This window comes from Strongylocentrotus purpuratus, unplaced genomic scaffold (assembly GCF_000002235.5).
Source record: "Strongylocentrotus purpuratus isolate Spur 01 unplaced genomic scaffold, Spur_5.0 spur5_scaffold_2, whole genome shotgun sequence".
Classification (NCBI taxonomy): Eukaryota; Metazoa; Echinodermata; class Echinoidea; order Camarodonta; family Strongylocentrotidae; genus Strongylocentrotus; species Strongylocentrotus purpuratus.
Window position 1 is genome coordinate 22,747,049 of NW_022145605.1, and position 14,148 is coordinate 22,761,196.

Genomic DNA, 14,148 nt, shown 5'->3' on the forward strand with positions numbered 1-14,148 from the left:
GAATTTTCAGATCCTTGCAACTCCTGTTCATTAAAGAAGCAACCCTTCCTTCATTCTATCACCCCTAAATGAGATGAATTGTCTTTCTTAAAGGTAATACAAAGTTTTGGGAAATTTTGAAAATTGGGTGGATAGTGAATCTTTACAATTTTGATATATTTGGATGCCCCTGTGGATGTATTATAAGCACTAAAAAAAAAATAGCCCCTAAAACACTTCTGTTTTCAAGAAAAATTGAATATAAAAATTTACCGGTGCTCCCGGTAAATTTGGATAAATTTCAAATAGCGCCTATGGCCGTACAATCGTAGCTGCGACCATGAAAATCTCAGAATATGTAGTTGTGATATATAATTTTCAAACGGGAATAGCTAATCGGTCGATTTCAGTCAAGAAACATTGTTTCATAGCTAAATTAATATTTTGACCTTGAGAGGGAGGTATACAAAATAAAGAGTTTATTATGCCTCCGTTACGAAGTAGCCGGAGGCATTATGTTTTCGGGTTGTCCGTCCGTACGTACGTACGTACGTCCCGTTCTTGTGATCGCGTTATCTGAAGAACCGATTGATGGATTCCTGCCAAACTTTGGTCATGTATGTATCTTGCAGAGCCGATGAACTGATTAGATTTTGGGGTCGCGAGGTCAAAGGTCAAAGGTCACAGGGCTCATTAGGTATGTAAAAACAGCTCGTGATCGCGTTATCTAAAGAACCGATTGATGGATTCCTGCCAACCTTTGGTTATGTATGTATATTGCAGAGCCAATGAACTGATTAGATTTTGGGGTCACGAGGTTAAAGGTCAAAGGTCACAGGGCTCATTATGTATGCAAAAACAGCTCATGATCGCATTATCTCAAGAACTGATTGATGGATTGCTGCCAAACTTAGGTCATGTATGTTACTTGCAGAGCCAATGAACTGATTAGATTTTGGGGTCACGAGGTCAAAGGTCAAAGGCCACAGTGCACATTATGTATGCAAAAACAGCTCGTGATCCCGTTATCTCAAGAACCGATTGATGGAATCCTGCCAAAATTAGGTCATGTATGTTACATGCAGAGCCAATGAACTGAGTAGATTCTTGGTTCATAAGGTCAAAGGTCAAGGGCTTATTCTGTATATGAGAAATTGCTTGTTATCACGATATTCTGAGAACCTGTCAATGGATTACAATTGAAATTGAATTCGAAAAATTTCTTCTGTTTTGGTTTGTAAAATTGCTCTATGACGGAGGCATCATTTTCGACTGCGCGCAGTCGAATTCCATCTAGTTATTTATAATTTCATAACTTTAGACTCGATTTCAACCGCGACAACGATCAATGTATATTGTAGGAACGCATATGATTCCAATATGTTAATTTGAACCAAATTCATGACCCCATACCAAAACTTTGTAATACCTTTAATTAGTTTTATAGAGACTAGCTATTAATGACCATTGAATGTAGGGAAAATGGATTAAAGGTTTTCATGTGTCCAGTATCTATTTAGAAACAAATACATACCGGTACTGGTTAATAAGAAAAAGTACTATTAGATTCCTGTGTATGAACATTTACTAATGCTGCAGCTTCAACAGCGACCCCCCAAAATCCTCAATCAATATTATTGTTTGTTATACCGTATTGTATACCACATCTCAGATGCGAATTCTCAAAACGTGATAATTTGACAAAATATTCTGTTCAAAGGTTTTCATTATTTAATGTACCGGTAGATAAAGTGTGTCTACCCTCTGCGTGCATCCATTGTTAATTTCATATTCACTATCTGTCGCTATAGATACTGCCGCCCAACAGTCAGTAGTGAATTTCATGCCTCCGGTTTTGACCAATCTGAGGCCTAGCATCTTAACTTGTGGTATATACAAATCTCTTCTTTTTTAAATTAAAAAATCGACAGTGCAAGTCAGAGGAGAGTATTTTTTTAATCCTAGTCTGATGGTGCCATTTTTGTGCAATTTTTCAATCAATATGAAGGTTGTCCTTTTTTGGTGGAATGTACCAAATCTCCATTTTGACCATTCTAACATCAATATCTTGATGGTGCATGGATATGTGTACCTGTTATTATAGGCTGATTGTACTTAATATTGAGCTAGGCTGGTAGTTTAGCATTGTGATATTAAGTTGTAAATAAGATAGTAATATAACATTCTACTCTGTTTGGCGTATTGTGAAAATTACAAATGATTATTCTCTTTCATAAAAAATAAGTGGTTCATTATAATAATTTCCTCAATTATGTTATTTATATTAAAGAGGGCGTTGCATGACAAGACTATGTGTCTTACCCGTGGCCTGACTCGGGGCTAATCGGGTATAATACGACTACGGACGACGCAAACGCAGTATTCACGTACGTGCAACATACACAAAACCGAAGCGTCAGGAGAATTTCGGTCTGTTCGACGAACGCTAGCGCGCTGACTGTTAATCAAGTCCATTCGGTTACGTGCAGTTGTCTAAAAGAAGTCGTAGATGGCGTTAACCAGTATTTTTCATGCTACACCCCCTTTAACTAGTAGGTTATTTTTTAATTTTTTGTTTAAATACTTACAAACTTTTAATGTAGCCAAATTTACCAAAGGTAACTTTTCTTTTTTTCTTCCATATTCATGAGTGTCTTGTTATGATTGTAAAAGTTTAAAAAGTTATAATTATATTCTAGGAATTTTGTTCACATTTTTATCTTATTTTCATTCTAATTGCAGATACTTGATACCAAAATTCTGAGATTTTAAGCTCTTTTTTTCTCCAACTTTTAGTACCTTTTGTATATATACAGTTTGTATTTTTATTGTCTTTGCCTGCCTTTGCATGCATGGGCATCCATTTGTGATTGTACTATGTTTGTAAATAAAGCTATGTCATCAGTCAGTGTGTTTATATATACAGCGAAGTAAAATAATCCATATTATCTTTGAAGGCCAGGAAGAGTATAGATTGACTCGTACCATTTTAAGTAGAGTGCAGATAATATTTCTGTTATCGGTACATGCAGCCGTGCCTTTGGAACATCTATTTATTTCTGTGCTTTGAACATGTGCAAAATATAGGGAATCAGGCACTAGTCATTTTTGTACTTGTTTTAATTCGTGCATACATCTTCACAAATACAGGTAGTGTTCGCTCACAAGAAAAAGAAAGACAAAAAAAAGCATGTGACTGTACCATTTTAAGACTTGCTTAAACTACAGGTAAGCGATTTGGATCGAAGTCATTTCCGTAATATTTGCCAAAGAAAAAGAGTAAAGATTGTGATACTTGCTTAATTTTCCCAAACAGACCACATTTTTTCTTGCCCCTTTGGCATGCCTTGGAACAATAAGGCAGGTGTGTTTTGAATTGATTTGCTGAGGGGCAATTCATTTTGGAGCTTCCCGCCCCAGTTTCATTGTATTTTTTGCTTGTATCTCATAGTCTTATAACACTACCAGACAGGTAAATTACGTGTTTCCAGCATAAGTGGTAATACCTCAATGTATAGAAGGACCAAAAACATTTTAACATCACAACTCCATTTTTGCACAAAAAAACATTGTGCATTAGCTTGTTGTTTTACTTGTTACATTGCAGTTATTCCATTCTACCTATGGTCAGAATGGCTGTTTATCGATGCATAAGGTTTACTTACCATTCAAAAGTGAGAGGTGCAGCTTAGATATGGAAAGCGGGTATGTTATCATGTTAACGACCTTATTATTATTAATTGGTCCTATGCAATGCAATTCATACTTGGAGTGAGCTGAGAAGAAAACAACGAAATTAGTATAAATGTTCTCTCTTTTTACACGTTTTGCTTTTAAAAGATAAATCTGTATTGCTCTAAAGTAATTTTTTTTTAATATAAAATATGCCAGGTTATTGCCTATGTTCTATATGTGAATGGCTACAGCATCCATAATCTGTAGGTCGAGCACCAAAGTTTGAGAACTGTGTGTGTGTACAAAGCCAATATAATCTTGTATCATTCTATGCATGGTAACTTCAGAATATCTGTGTGCTGTTAATTTCCAACAACAAAACTGTTCAATTGGTCTGGTTATCTCCCATTTGTTTGGATAGTATGGCATTTTACAATGTAAAGTGAGATGACTTCTTGATATTAAAAATAGTGGTGTATTTTCAAGTTAACAAGATCATTTTTTTAGGCTTTAGAAATTGAGACAATTATTTTTGTCTAGGCTTCTTGGCTTGAAGACCTGGAGATAAGTAACGTCGTTGTTTTCAATGAAATTTTAAATTTAATGTTATTTGCATGATGAAAAACTGTATTTTGGCCAATGAGATAAATATGTTGGATATATATATATATATATAAGATTAAAAAACAGTAATGCTCTTTTGAAATTAATTTTCAATCTGCACAATTCAATCAGTGAGTTATGTATTTGAAATGTTTTGTATGTAGAAAGAAAAATAATGCAATATGTAAACTTGGCATGCTAGTTACCAAGATGAATTGCTCGATAGCAAAAACGTATGCACAGATGCAATAAATTGCACTGCCAGTTATTAAAAAGTTAATTAAAACCTCCATTACCTCTGTGTAAGAAAAGCTGCTCATATGTCGATTTTAACGCTTCTTTCAGGGTAATTTTTATTTATGAGCAGTTTATCCCTTTGCTAAAAATAACCTCGTCATGGCGAATTTTTATTATCATTGTGCTATTCATTTGTTTTAATATGCCTCTAAGACTTGCAATTGTGAAATTTTATCAACTGTACTCAAGGTATTTTAAAATGTCAAATATGCAGTAGTAACTTAATGAGAAATAAAATTGCGAGGATGAACTTGTACGGTAAAGCAATATCATGTACTTAGTCAAGTGTGATGTTTGGCCAGTTGATTGAGAATGTGCTATTGTAATGCTCCAAGGCACCAGGTAGTTTCTTTTGTGGATAAACATGTACTTGTTACATGGTTTGCTTGTGCTTCATCTAATAAACTAGTGTTTTAATGTCTTTCCAAAAGTTGTGTCTTTATTATTTTCTTTGAAGTTCAAGAGTTGATTTGTAAGGTAGCCGGGGAACCTATACTTATTGTCCCTAACCTCAGAAACATGATTATCTTTTTTAAAGAGGAACTCCACCCTGATATTACATTAGTTTTAATAGAAATATGAGAGACACTCAGTGTAAGTTTGAGCAAAATCTGATTAAAGTAAGAAAGTTGTGATTGTGACTCTAGCGTATTTTGCTCCTCTCTGATTTGCTCTATACAGAAAATTTCATAAACTGTTGTTTCCTTAGTGATTGATGACGGAGTAGACTAGTTACATACAGGGGTTGTATAAAAACATTTTCAATGATCATATCTGAATGTATGATTGAAAATTTTCTTGTTGGAAAATTTAAATGTTTGAAATTTTTTTAGTGAAGGGCAAATCATGTGGGAGGGGGGCTCACAAGATATGTCAGTATAGCCCCTTTCAAAGTGGAAGGGGTACCACCAACAAAAAAGGGTTCTTTCTGGAGAGAAAAGGGGGCATTTTAAAGAGAAACCTCAAAGCGGTAAATATACAATATTTAAACATTTGTATACAATATACCCCTGAATTGTGATTAATATATTATCAGAGATGATTTCAATGTTTTATTATTCTTTAGGCCATTTAAAACATCTCAAAAATGTAAATACTTTTGCAGTTGGGTGTGATGGTCTGAAAACTCTGAATATTCTTTTTAAGATCTGTTAGGTTACAGTTAATTATAATAAATAGGAAAACACATCCTCATGGGGTTATAAGCACAAGCATATCATGAAATACTGAAAATACCTTCAACATGTAACATAATTATATCAACTATAATTGGGAGAGAGCGTAGCGTGCAAGCTTTGGGGGAAATTAAAGAAAAATTGCTCTTAAAGGAATAGTTGAGTTCTGTTTTCAGACCGCAATGCCTTCAAAGTGATGGTTATTGCTCTTATTCTTATCTATGACATTTCTAGTGCCCTTTTAGAACCTAAAATTGCTATGATGGTAATTTTAGACCCCAAAATGTGTGAAATTTAGCCATCACGATTAGTATAGCAATTCAGCTCCACTTTCAAAAAAATACGGTGACCATTAATTAATTATTTAATAAAAATAACAATACATGGGCCGGCTGGTTGTGCATAATATAGCGAACACGAAAATGCCAACAAAAAAGCTAACATCGGCATTGGCTGAAATTAGACGTAAAAGGCGCTATTTCGTTTTTTCAACAGCTCTTTCAAATTATCTAATATTTGTGGTGGTACACAAAATTATTAGAAATCGTTATATTCATGAATATTTCAGCCATCTCTGAATCGATTTTGATCAAACAAAGATGATTTTGTCATTTAAATTTTATGTTCTTTTAAATTTGACACTCAGTTTTTCATTATCTCACACACAAAAATATCTTGTGTAGCACCCTTTGCAACAGAACTCAACTATACCTTTAAGGGGCATATGATACGGAGAATTGGAAAGGGGGCACTTATCAGAAGGGTAAAGGACACTTATTAGAAAAGAAAAGGAGCATGTGTCGAAAGTAAAAAGGGCAATTATCAGAGATGAAGAGGGCATTTCCCGCACCTGCAAAGGGGCACTTAATTACTAGATATTTTTTAAGGCACTTATGTGAATGGAAAAGGGAAATTGATGATAAAGGAAAATGTGCATTTGTGGAAGGTAAGGGGCTCTCATTTTAAAGGAAAAGGGACACTTATGTGTAGGGAAAAGGGCATTCATTAGGAGAAAAAAGGCACATATCAGAGGTAGAAAGGGGCACTCATCAGAGACGAATAGGAGCACTTGTCAGAAGGGGTAGGGGCACTTATTACAAGGGAAAAGAGACCCTTGTCAATGAAAAACAGCACATCTCAGATTTGAAGAAGGGCACTCACCAGAGATTTAAAAAAGGGCACTTTGGAGTTTTGAGAATGGAAAAGGGGTACTTATTGCAAAGAAAGGGGTCCTTTGTGAAGGAAGAGGGGCACCTATCAGATTTTGACAGGGGCACTTATCAGAAGGAAAAATAAGCACTTATAATTAGAAGGGTAGGGGCACTTCTGACAAAGGAATAAGACCAATTGTCCCAAGTAAAAGGGACAATTAGTAAATAGGAGCAATTATCAGAGGTGAAGGGGCACTTATTGTACCTGAAAACGATCGCTCACCAGAGATTAAAAGGGGCTCTTACAAGAATGTGAAACAGGCACCAATTATAAAGAAAGGGGGGCACTGTGCCTCAATCACCCTCCCCCTCAAGTAAAAAAAAATAGAACAAAAAGGATGCGGGGGGGGGGAATGGCATCTAACAACATTCCCCCTTTAAGTAAGAAAATTGGAGAAAAAATTGGGATAAATCAGATTTTTTTTTTTTTTTTAATCAGGAAGAAAAAAATAACTGGGAAACCGATTTAAATCAGGTCATTATCAGGCCTGCTTCTTTCTTCACTTTGCAAAGATTGAGTAAGCATCATGGCTTTAACTTTGAAGGCAGCCGTTGTCTTGTTTTGTCCCTTCCATTCTTTACATATACCGGTACATTATATCGTTGCTTCCCATCATTCTGTCCCTCCCCCTTCAACTGTCAGTCTCTCATTCCTTTCTTCCTCCCCATCTCTCTCCCTTCTTCACACACACTTACAGTAATATTCCAGCTTGCTCTTTTTTCTCTCGTTCCATCTCGCATCATTCTCATTAACATACCATTCACAAACTTCAGTAGTTCTCTCATGCACATAAACAAAATAGAACATGTACATCAACTACAGGTGCCTAAACTCCCAAGTATGGAACCCTAAATTCCATACCTTTGTAACAAAAGGCTTGTGCATACAGATCTAACAAATCTCATTCCCAGAGAGACTTTTCATCTTTTTTTTTTTGTGATGGATAGTCAGTCTCAGCCAGACCTACCAACATATTTGTGGGTCATTTACATTTTAATGTTTCGCCATTCACAATTGACTTTTTAGTCTGGCAAATTTTGGTTGCTCTAAAATGATTAGCAAAGTATTTTGCACCATCCTTTCAATGAAATACAATAATCACACAGTAATTACACTTTATCAAGAAAAGGATACAAGGACCAATCAGTAATTGATGTTACAACTGTAGTGTATTTATTATAATATATTACAGAATTTGAGGGATATCAAATGCTCCAATAGCTATACAAAATACAAGATGGAAGTCCACAATGTTGCAACATTTTCTCCTTTTGTCAGCGTTTCTTGCCATAGTTTCGAATCAAGCGGCATTCTAATCGAAGAGACCAAAGCCCATGTCGTCATCAGATTCCTCCTCGCTCTCCTCCTTCTTTGCTTCCACCTTCTCCTCTGCGGCTCCACCGGCAGCAGCACCACCACCGGCAGCAGGAGCGGCTCCTCCGCCTCCGGCAGGCATCGATGCCAGCTTGGATTTGCCTGGGTTTGGAGATTAGATTGAAACAAAATAACATACAACATACCAGGGGTGATAGTGAGCACTAAAAAAAAATATGTTTTTTGTTTTGCCCTCAACCATGCCCCCCTTGAGTAAAAAAAAAAAAGAGGATTCGCGGGGGGAAATGGCATCCAACAACATTCCCCCCTTTCCAGTAAGAAAATTGGGAAAAACTTGGGGAAAAAATAGGGCAAAGTAGGGAAGAATAGAGAAAATAAGGGGGAAATCAGGATAAAATTGGGAAGGAAAACAAAATCTGGTTTGTATCAGGCCTGACATACTGACGTAGTACATCTATTCACACAAAGACTACTGGAGACAAAAAAGTATTAACTCTTTTTTTGTAGCTGTCATTTGATTCAGAAACTATTTGATTAGAGTTCTGTTACTTCAGTTAAACTCTGGGCCTAAGATCAAGTTTAACAAAGGAAAACTTAGACCTCTGATTAACTACCTTATTTAGAGCACATCATCGTACAAGAATATGAGCACTCGAGTCTGCGAGACTCAAAACGAGAATAATAGCGCAAGAATCAATCTCTCACCAGATTTTTTTGTATTTTTTAGAGTATGTATAAAGTAAATGTTTGCTTTTGTACTTTGTCCAGAGTATATGACCTAACTTTTTAATATAACTTCAGTCCACATTTTCAGAGACAAAATAGCTCATCACTGACAATCAGCCGAAAGATGGTTAAGTTTGCATCATCATAAAATGTGGCTAGTATGAAGCAAAGTTCCCATATAACTCTGACCAATATGTATACTTTCTCCGTTATCAGGATAAATGAACACTAATTGAGCTACATTAACATTTGGCAATCAAACCTTTCCAATCGATAAGGTGAACAAATAATATTTGATCTACAAAAACAACTTTTGCTCTTGTAAAAAGACCTGTCGTCACTTCCAAAGTGAAACGCATCAACTCAAAAGAGAGGTGTGTGGAAGGATCCCTGATTACTCACCCTCTTCGATCAGATCCTTCACTTTCTTGCCTTCCAGCTCCTTGATGACGATACCGAGCTTCTCATCGTCGATCTCGACTCCGACACTCTGGAGAACTTTCTTCACATCAGCAGCTGAAGCATTGGGTTTGCCGCCAAGGGCGAGTAGGAGGTATGCGGCCACGTAACGCATTCTGCACACAAAGAAAAAGCAAATCCGTTATTGAATAAGGTTCATTTTTCAAGACCTTCTTTAATACTTTTCAATTTATAAACTTTTTTTCATAGATTTGACTTTCACAAAGTAACTTTGTGTGTATCCTCCCATCATATTCAAGATCATTATCGATTGAGGGAGGGTTAAGACTTGATTTTAAAAAGTGCAATTATGGATCTTCAAAAAATTCAAAATGGCAGGTGATCTTATAGCTTATCAAGTTCTGGTTTTAAATGGGGTAAATTAAAAATGAGCTTAGCTGTTAACATAACTAGGACCAGATATATTAAACAAACAGAAAATCACATTCACTGACAGTAAAAGCACACCAAACACATCTGCATACAACACATGGCACCACAAATTATTCCTGGCCTGGAGATTGGCATGACAAGCTCAGCTCCATTTCTTTACATTATGTGCCAATTAATCAGATACACTGTATGACACAATCTCTACCAAAGTTTTACAGCAGATATCATCTGTTTGTACTAGGTCTACCGGTAGTCTGAACAATTTTAATTTGTTTGAATCGTGATTATTTCTATCATCAAAATCCTGATAACTTTTTTAATATTTGTGAAATGTTGTTGGTATAAATGCTCCACGCCACATTCTCAGATATTTGAGAAGACTAATCACAGAGTGTCAGTCGAAAGATGGTGTTCAAATATTACATCATCATGAAATGTGGAGTGAGGATTTCTTGACATGAGTAAAGTAAAACATGTTTGACATTTAGAAAAACATTTAACAAGTCAACATCTAGGGCACATTTCGGAACAACTTTAGAATACCCCACCACTAAAATTGACCAAACGCTCGTAGGGTACCAAATACTTCACCAATGAAGCTGAATTTCAAGACTTTTTAAGTAAAACTAAACCTAATCCTAATTCTTAAGTTAAGCCCACATTTTTCCCTCCAGTTAATGCTGTGACTGTTTTATAAATTTTTATACAAATTTGTCAAAAAAATCCCCCAACGAGATTGTACAATACCAAAAGCAGACAAAAAATAAATTAAGATTTAAGATAAGAATTGTCACATTAATATCAATTCAAACTTGTGACACAAAGAACCTCTCACTGCCTTGTGTTTCATCCGGGAAAAATTAGGACGTTTTGAGAGGAAAAGGAGTTTCATACACCAAATATGTCATGATCAAATCAAAATTGATGGAAGGTTGGGTTCAAAATAATCAATCGAGGTCATTTTAACTGCCTTCACATTCAGATACTATCTCGAAAATTAATGATATCTTATCTCCAGGCAATATCAAATCAATTTACTGATTGTAGCCTGTATGAAGGACCAACAAGAGTAGCACATGTGTTACACCACTTCGAGCAAGCAATCCACAGCCACGCACCACATCATGCACACAACACGTTTCCATTCACACTACACACGTACACATGGCATTCACAGTTGTCGGCGACTCTCGCCATGTCTCGACTCACTGCACTCAGTCACAGACACGATACCATTTTTTCATAGTTAAATTTCCTCCTTAATATTCATTAAATACTATTCTTATTTTCAAAATTGAGCACCTAAAGTTATTAAGTTTATCAAATAAGCGTCATTTATATTTCATAATAGTTTGGGCGTCTTACTTTAAGTCTTTTCGACACGAAACGATGTGCACGCCAAGGCCCAATTGATAACCTTAGTTGAAAGAGGCTGTTCAACGTCGTCCAAAATTGAACTCGCATGAATGCGAGATACGTCGGTACGGTTTGGATTTCGGTACCATACTACGCATATAGAGATTGTCAGGAATGGGGGCGGGGACTTGTTGCAATGTTCATACTTTTAACTTTTCACTAATCAATCTCCTAACTTCTGCACACTATTTGAAGGGGGCAAGGGGAATATTAATTTACACCAGCTCACCAATAACTTTTCAACCATGAGATATATAAAAAAAGAGTCTAATCAAATTTTGCTCATTAAATCACATATATTGTTGCGCTCAGTTGATCGCAATCGGTGAGCTCGCCAGCCAGCTAACAAATATATGCCATAGGTTGAAACCAAAGTATTTATTTTTACTGGTTTTATATTTTTGTTTTGAATATTATTTATTGTGATTCCATTCAACAAATTCAGAAAAAAACAAAATTACATTTTGTTATAGATAATACAAAATCAAGCTCATACGTTTCGAATAATATGACAAATAATGACCGTCAGAATGGAAACAATAAAACATAAAATACCTCAACTCCCTTTCCCTCTCAAAGTCCCCTCCCCCTATAAAAAAAAAACACCCTCTCCTCCCGGCCTAAAACCCCTTCCCCCTCCCCCCAAAAGAAACCCCTTCGTATATATTGTTTTGTTCTTAATAGAGCTTATTTATATCGCATTAAGCAATTTAATACAGAAACAAATAACTCGAATCCATGCATTTGAAGATGAATGGAACCGAAGGGACACTGATATTAATCAAGGAATGGAACAATCATATAACATAAAATGAAGGAAAACATAATAATCCATCATACAATGAGTTCTTATATCCTTCGACCACCAAAATGGCCTCAACTCCGAGGGACATCTACCCAACCCGTCCCCCTATAAGGACCCCTGACCACCCCCATCATATTATTTAGCACCACTCTGCCTTTTTTTTTTTTACCCACTTCTGAAAATCTAAACCTTTTGTTCATCCCTATATTTCTTTCTTTTTGATGCCGGGCCTACAACTGGCGGAGGTATTATCGAAAAGTGCTGTAGCCCGATAAATCATATTATATTTAATTATGAAAGTAACTTAAAGCATTTTTACTCTTTGGGAGTTTCCTGAAATGCCTACATGGATATCCTGCCAATCTATTTCTTAGTATCCCGGATTACTTTTTTTTTTAGGACACCCAGACTTGAAAATATAGTCTACTTTGGGATTAACATTTACTTTCTTCTGATGTGAAACACAATGTATATATAAATTATATATGTGATTTCAACATAAAATAATGCAGATCATAACGCTTGTGTTGAGAACGCCCTTAATACCGTCTAGAGAGAAAAGGCTGCAAAATTTTGACAAGCACGGCTATTTGCGTCATATGGAATATCAGTGAATGTAGATCATAATTAAATTGCATAATTAATGAAGTATGGAATATGATATTGCTATTATTAATTTTTATTTGGGAACAGGAAACCATCACACGGTACGTTATTAGTACCATTTTCAGGGGTCCACAGCGTTGGACTCAATTTGCCGACAAATTTACCACCCCCTCCCCCCCCCCCAGAAAAATGCAGCCCCCCCCCCCTCATTTTCTGAGTAGATATATTTTTATGCACATAATTATTGCTTCATAAAAAATGCTTTATGATTATTGTTTTCTTCTTCATTTTTTTTTTTTTTTATTATTCCTGCTTGTCAGAAATATATTTTAGACTCCTTTTGTGTGCCCGCGCCCGTGTCCTCAGTAGGCCTATTCTGGCATTGCCCTAGTCAATCTCCCATTTACTTCATTAACAGTAAACCCCAACCCTCCACAACCGCAGCCAGGCTTGCCCTCAACTTTGCACGTGTGCTAGAAATTACAGATCCGACGTCTTTAAAAAAAAAATAATGACAAAGTATAAAAGAATGACTCGAGAGCCCCTGACATAACTCAAAGGAGTCCGAGTTTCACTTGATCGAATATTTATGGACGAGTTATTTGACGACTCAGGTACGACTTTTGCCCACACAAAGTCACACGGCATGCATGGGTCATCAAGAAAATATGAGCTTGTTTGCTGCCCTCTATTGATCAAGATCTTTTACAATAGTGGGGCATTTATATCACTGATCTCTCGATCTACGAAAAAGGGAGGGAAAAAAATTGAATGACGTCGCTAAATTTTTTTTTTGTCCCTGAAATTTGAAAATTTGGCAGATCGGTATTGTTAGGAGGGGGGGGGGGGGGGGGAGATCACTTTTTAGGTCAGTTTTTTTTAATTTTTTTTTAAATAAATTTGTTTTGAGGGGGGGGGGGGGTTTTCCTCCACACACATTTAAACAAATTGAGGGGGTTCGACCCCCCCCCCCTGCGTACGCGCCTGTTCCCATCTCTGAAAGGCCCACATTATTTAACATATTTTCCAACAAAATAGCTAGGCTATCTGAAGTCGGGACAAACCTTAAAATAGTAGCGGCTTTTTATATTTACAGGTCTCTTGATTATTATAAAGCAGTGGAATTTGAGGCAAAAGAGTCATTAATTCCCATCGTTTATAGACACTGAACAGTGCTCTTCTTTTTCTTCTTCTTTCTAAAAATCGTGCTTCTGCCACTTTCAATCTGCATATGATCACAATTATTTTTATCGAGTTTAATGAATAGGCCTATATACCACCAGATCAGTTTAATTTAGACCTACTTTTTGTATATTTATTCTGCAATATTATTGCGCGGCGAACATTTATTTAAACAGTTGATAGGTACTATAACGAATACAGACATTAGGCTTTTCATCTAATTGCATCAGTATCAAGAGTAGGCCTTACTTTTTTATTTAAAAAAAATATTGCAAGAATGAACAG

At 36.1% G+C, this 14,148-nt stretch overlaps 1 protein-coding gene across 1 annotated transcript; it reads right to left on the reverse strand.

Annotated features, from left to right (window-relative positions):
• Positions 1 to 8,091: 8,091 nt before the first annotated feature.
• LOC586345 (60S acidic ribosomal protein P2) lies at positions 8,092 to 11,321 on the reverse strand. Its single transcript, XM_786131.5, has 3 exons — positions 11,220 to 11,321; positions 9,405 to 9,577; positions 8,092 to 8,417 (listed from the first exon to the last, which is right to left on the reverse strand). Exons 2-3 carry the CDS (start codon positions 9,574 to 9,576, stop codon positions 8,254 to 8,256), a joined length of 336 nt encoding a protein of 111 aa, XP_791224.1. The 5' UTR covers position 9,577; positions 11,220 to 11,321; the 3' UTR covers positions 8,092 to 8,253.
• Between the last annotated feature and the right edge of the window lie 2,827 nt (positions 11,322 to 14,148).